The sequence below is a fragment of the Meleagris gallopavo genome, chromosome 9 (assembly GCF_000146605.3).
Source record: "Meleagris gallopavo isolate NT-WF06-2002-E0010 breed Aviagen turkey brand Nicholas breeding stock chromosome 9, Turkey_5.1, whole genome shotgun sequence".
NCBI lineage: Eukaryota > Metazoa > Chordata > Aves > Galliformes > Phasianidae > Meleagris > Meleagris gallopavo.
Window position 1 is genome coordinate 16,928,210 of NC_015019.2, and position 6,000 is coordinate 16,934,209.

The following is a 6,000-nucleotide window of genomic DNA, read 5'->3' on the forward strand; positions in this document are numbered from 1 at the left end:
TTTGCTTGCCACATTCTGAGAAGGCACTGAGCTGTAGCTGCAGTCATCAGGGGCACCAGGGTCTCCTTTTCTCTTTCATAAAGTAGATTGAGTTGATGCTACAGAGAATGAGGAAGTAATCGTATCACCCCATGACTCCTAAAGAGTTGCTCTGGGGCCGTGCTCAGGTGCAGTCTAGCAGCTTTAACAGGTACTGAGAACTGAATTAACTGTCTCAGTCTCTGTAGTCAGCTCTGTCAGCAAGTGCCCAGTCTGATTATCTAAATTACTATCAGAAAGGGTGAGCATCATTTTGTTCAGTGGTTAAGTTTAGGAGAGAATGCACAGACTTAGATTTCTTAGGGGAGCATGAAGACTACCATTTTTCTGCTTTAGTACAAATTTTTGCCATTTCTTCATGAGGAAGAGGAGACTGTGGGGCCTGTGGGCCATTATCAAAGGCTGGATTCCCCCAGTTGGGAGACAGCTTTGTGGCCCTGCATCTTTCTGTCGGAGCTGCCTTTTTGTTTCCTGTCTGACTAGTTCCACATGTTACATCAAGCCAGGCTTTGAATTTCATTGCTCCTTGCAGCCCATGTGTTCACCTGTGAGGACAGTGTCTCTCGAAGCAGAAAGCCACAGGTGCCTTGCGGCACAAGCAGCAGGGAGGTTACCCCAAGGTGAGTTGCACAGCGGCTTCATTTCTCTGCTTGCAGTTCCCTGGCCTCGTGAGATTGAAGTCAAATTCAAAGAATCATTTTCCAAAAAAGAAAGCAAACAGTGATCTCTCAGATCCATATCCTGTCATTCACCATTCAGACGTTGGACAATGGCAGCATTATATCACTGTCTCAACAGTGAATGTTGCTTCTAAATTTGTACGTTCTGGGGATGGAACGTGAAGCAGCTTCTTCTGATGAAAGAAAGGCCGGTTGTCTTTGATATCATAGATAAATGCTTGGATAGTTACTTTTTAATTGTTTTATTGCTAGAAGTTTTCAATGAAGCCATAAAAGAGGAGAAAAAAGATCAGCCTAATTGCCTCAAGATGGATATGTAATGCATAAATCTCTTGTTTAATGGATCTAGTAATACACCACCTGTTTCAGTTGCCTTTTCCCATTTAGATTATGAATGAATGCTTCTCTCAGATGATCACAAAGAGAAAACACAATTGTACCATCAAAATCTTCGTGATTTTTTTTTTTTCCTTGAGGTTTGCTCGTTCTTGTTCTGCATTTCAACTGATCTTAGTACATTTAACCTTGGGAAACAAGATCTGGATATATATATTTTTTTCCTTAATGGCTCCATGCCTTTTGGTATTACCTGGCCTTGGGAGGCTTTTTTGGTAGAGGCTGTTTGAACCCACAGCCTGTCCTGTGATTCCGGACCTCATTTGTGGGTTTGACCTCTTCCTTTTTGTGTGCAGAGGGACTTCATATCCCCTGAGCCATTTCTAGAGATTTTTAGTGAACTTTAGTGAATAGAATCCTTTGGATTCCAGACAGATTCTTCGCTGTAGTGAAGCTGAGCTTTGTAAAAATTTGAGATTGTGGAGCCTCTTGTAAGTTGCAGTCCAAGATGAGTGAATTAAGGAGTCTAGCGTGCATTAAAGTAGCAACTGAAAAGGAGGGTGAAAAGGGAACATACGAGCACTTACTTGACAAAAATCAAGATGTGAAGAACAAAATCAATCATACTAGCAAAGGATGTAAGCTTAAAAAAAAATAAAATCTTTTTACACCTCTGCAAGAACCCCAGGTAATGAGCAACAGGAGAGGGAATGCTAATGAATCAGTATGAATTCAAACCAGTCGATAGAACAGAAATCTGGTGGGAATGATTTGCACGATGGGAATGTTAAAATCCTTGTTTATAACCTATTTAAGAGCTGTCAGAAGTTGGTTTGCTGCTTCTGAGAACCTGGAAGCAGTTTCTGACTGCTACATGTGTTTGAATCAGTAGCGTAGCTGTGAAAAGGCAGGATGGAGAAGGGGCAGAAGTCTGCAAACCAGACTGTGACTTTACAGCAGAAGGAGGACGCATTGCAAAGCCTTCCTCTATTAGCTGTGGGCTGGGGGAGCTGTTCCAGTGTGTTGAATTTCATTCCCATCACAGAGAGCTGGAAATCACACTTTGTCAGCAATAAAACACCTCCCAGAGTACAACATCCTTAGCAGGGGATTTATGTGTTGGCTTCATCCTGACAGGCAAAGAGGAATAGACCAGAGCAGTAAATGCTAGTTGAGTTTAAGCAGACACAGAAGACCTATGATTTGGCAGTCTTGTTTCCACGTGATGTGTGTAGGGCCCAGTCTGGTGGAAAAGCCTTCTAAACATAGCCACAGCCCTTTCACACTCTGCTCCCCTTGCCCAGAGAGCTCAGTGTGTTTTAAGTCTCCGTTGTCTGATCTTATCACCCTGCAACATCTGAATGGTGTCAGTGCTCTGTTTCAGTAGTTGCTGCTTCCGTTTCCTTTGGCCTGGCCACAGCAGCATCCAGTGCTATTTTGTGTTTTCCCCACTTTATTCTGTCAGTTCTGCAAAGAGAAGCCGAAGTGGCTGCTCTTGTTCCTATTCTTCCAAAACTGTAGCCATCCCAAAAGTTTATGGCAATCGGGTGTTTCGTTGCATTCAGATACTGTTTCGGGTATCAGTTTTGTTGAGAGTTCTGCTTATATTGCCTGTGGCAGAGCTAAAATGACTTAAAAGAGCCTTAAAGAAGACACATACAGCATTGACAAAAGTGCTGTGGTAGATGAGTTTGAAGGTGAGAAAAACTGTGGATAAGAGTTGCTAAATGTTAGAGAATACTTTATGAAAAGCATAAGAGGCCAATAGTGGAATAATGTACCCATGGAAAGCTCTTGTATGGATTAGGCTGAAATGTATAATGAGATCTGATTACTGTGTGTTGATCCTTGATGAATGTATGCTAGACTTACAGCCCATACTTTTATCAAGGGAAGTAATGGCTCTCCATCAGTACTGAATCCTATCCAAGAGCCTGGCTTTGTCAGATCTGAGATATGCTGCAGTCTGAGCCTCACCCCTTGGTTGGTACAAGGGGATCTCAAAGAGGGAGTTCAGTGGGCACTTCCACCTTTGCTGTCTGCAAAGAAGCTGGGTGTCCAATGTTAAGCTCTTGAGCCTGAGGTTATATCAGTGACTTCATTTTCAAAATGTTTGAAAACCCATCCGTAGCCCTTCCAAAGTCAACAGCCTCTGCAAGAGTTCAGACCCTTTGACTGCTGGGATTCAATACATGGAGTGAAATTCCTGCTCTAAAATTGTTCATTGTGCTGCAATGCCCCACTGTTTACATATAAGCTCTACGGAAGAACAGTGCATGAGAGAAAATAATCTAATTCTGCCTAAAACATTTTGTTTGTATCTGCTGATCAAACCAAAGTTTGTTGGAGATGCAGGCCTTGGAGGCTGAGTAGTTGTCCCTCCCCAGAACAAAATGGGGCTCCTGCACCACAGGACTCACACCCTGAAACACCTCCTACACCTTCCGGCCTTGTTTGATGTGAACTGTCTTGTGGTAGATGGAAATCTGAGAGAGGTACCTGTGTAGAAAATTGGAACTAGTAGTTATGCTAATACAGTTTTTTGTTCTTAGTATTGATTCTGTGCTTGTATGTGAACGTTCTGAAGTAACATATAGTTTTAATAACCCCCTTTGATGGTTTGCATTTACCCAAAACAAATACCAGATTATGCTTGCTTTTTATGTGCCAACTCTATTTCTGTTTTTATTTCCCTATAAATAAAGAGCTCACATCTAGTTACATATGCCTAAATGCCTGCAAAGAGAGATTTAATTCCAGAAATTGTTTTTGTAAGGCAGCTAGATCTGATTTTTCTGCTAGCAAATTCTATTTTGAATCATTTTAACAGAGGAGGGAAAAATAGATTGTGGAAGTTTGCTTCTTCTAGTGGTCAGAATAACCAGCTTTTTTCCTCAGTTCTGTTTTTTTTATGAAGAAAGGAGTCTAAAAATTTGTTGGAGCTATTCCCAAGGAAATAGAGGTGTGTGGAATGATTCTGCCTCTTACAAGAAAAAAAGTAATATATAAATCCCATGGTTTGCCTAGGAACATAACAAGCCTTTTCCTTTTTAGTAAATCTGAGGTCTGGTCTGTAGTACCTGAAAGATGAATTTGTAAATAGCTACCAGGAATGGATGTGTTCACACTGTCTGATGGTTTTACTGTAGTCTGCAACTTCAGTTGCTGAGATACCCTGATAAAAAAACAAAACAGATGCTCAGAGGTTTTTACCTGCTTTTTCCTCATTTGATTTCTTGACTTCTAACTGTCTGATTTTAGGCTGTGGCTTTCTTAAATGTATAGTAACTTTGCATTTTCTGTGTCTCTGAAGGTGAAATGCTGTTTACCAATTTCTCAGAAATAAAGGGCCAAAAATTCAAATGTATGGCAAACTCCCAGGGAAACTGTTGTATCTGGACCTGGTACTTTAGCCAGGGTTGCTAATGACTCAGTTTTAGTGGCTTCTACCAATTCCAGCCATTCCCTTCTGCTGGATGGAATGATGCAAACTTTAGCAGAGTTACTGCCTGATTCAGACAACTTATCCCTTTGCCTGCAGTGTGTCATCACTCCCTATTCAGACAAAAGGGATGATTCATTACGACCAGGTTGTTGTTTATAGGATTATAAATTAGAACAATTACGCTGCTATATAGACGCAGAACATCCTCATCCGTTGCTGTCATGTCCGTGCATTATATGATTTAATGGAAGTCTCCCTGTCCAGGAGGCACGAGCGACGAGAAATGAAAGCTTCATAATTATGTACAATCAAATGTTTAATAATCTTGAAAAGAATTTAATTTGAACATAAGCTGTAGCGGTAACCATAAAGACAAAGGCCAGTCAGCCATGCCTTTGTTCTTCGAGGATCTCCATAACTGTGGTTCTGTTTCTTTCTTTTAGGACTTCTCTTTGTTTGACTGTGATACTTGTCAGCATTTCCATGGAGAAGAAATAAGCTCTGGTTTGCAGGAAGAATTACCAATGCTACATGTTAAAACTTCTAAATGTCCCAGAAATCACGTTGATGTTTTAAAAATGGCGATAATGATCAGCGAGGTGGGGAATTTCTCCTTTTCTCTAAGAAAGTTTGTGCACGAGGTCACTTCTTCTATTTGGAGATGAATGGCCTGTGAAAGGTAGTGAATTGAGGATGAGGTAACAGCAGGAGAATAAGAAAATGAGAGATGTTAGGAGATAAAACATGAACCAGGGTGTGAGCTGGAGAGAAGGAAGGCAAAAGCCACTGTGGGGAAGAATGGCAGAGTGGTAGGAAGAGAGAAATAATCGTCATTCATCACTGGGAAGAAAGACAAAATGAGAAGATTGATGAATGAGAGAGAGTTTTTTCGTTTGTTTAAGAATTTAAAAATGTCTTTCCATACCATCCAGCCTCTGGAGAGCTGTCCTAACAGAAAAAGAGGTAAATAGGATACTTCACTTTGCTTGGCTGTTACTAAGATGTCTGTTTGTTTAATACAGTTTGACTAATGTCCAGCAGCTATGTTCAAACCCTGGCATCCGTGCTGCCCACTCCCTGAAACCTTCCAGAATTACTTTGAAAATCACAGCACATCCTGATGCCTTTTCTATTAAATACCTGTTGGCAGTATGCATGACTGTTTAAAAGAATTCATACTGGATGCATGTAGAAGGATGAGCCCAGACACATGTGTTTATCTTATCTTCAGGACTGCCCAGAGCTGTGCCACAAACAGGGCAGTGAGAGTTTGTGTGCTGGGTTCTGCAGCTCTCTTTGAAATGAGCACAGATCATCTCTCTGGTTCTTTGCTGTGAAGCATACAGTATTATAATTATTGTTGATTATTGCCTGTGAAGTTGAGCATATGGTCCTAAAAGGGTTCTAAATGATTTTGTTTTCTATTTTATTGTTATCCATTGGATACATACAATAAGGCAACATAAGGCACTTAATTCTCTTCACCAATCCCTTGTGTGC

At 41.0% G+C, this 6,000-nt stretch overlaps 1 protein-coding gene across 1 annotated transcript in view; it reads left to right on the plus strand.

Moving 5' to 3' along the window:
* Window positions 1-5,785, plus strand: part of LOC104912217 (X-linked interleukin-1 receptor accessory protein-like 2) — a 262,419-nt gene extending 256,634 nt beyond the window's left edge. Inside the window, exon 7 of the mRNA XM_031554712.1 lies at window positions 4,944-5,785. Coding sequence (XP_031410572.1) covers window positions 4,944-4,960 — 17 coding nt within the window. The 3' untranslated portion in view covers window positions 4,961-5,785. The remainder of the gene's footprint in view (window positions 1-4,943) is intronic.
* Window positions 5,786-6,000: the final 215 nt, after the last annotated feature.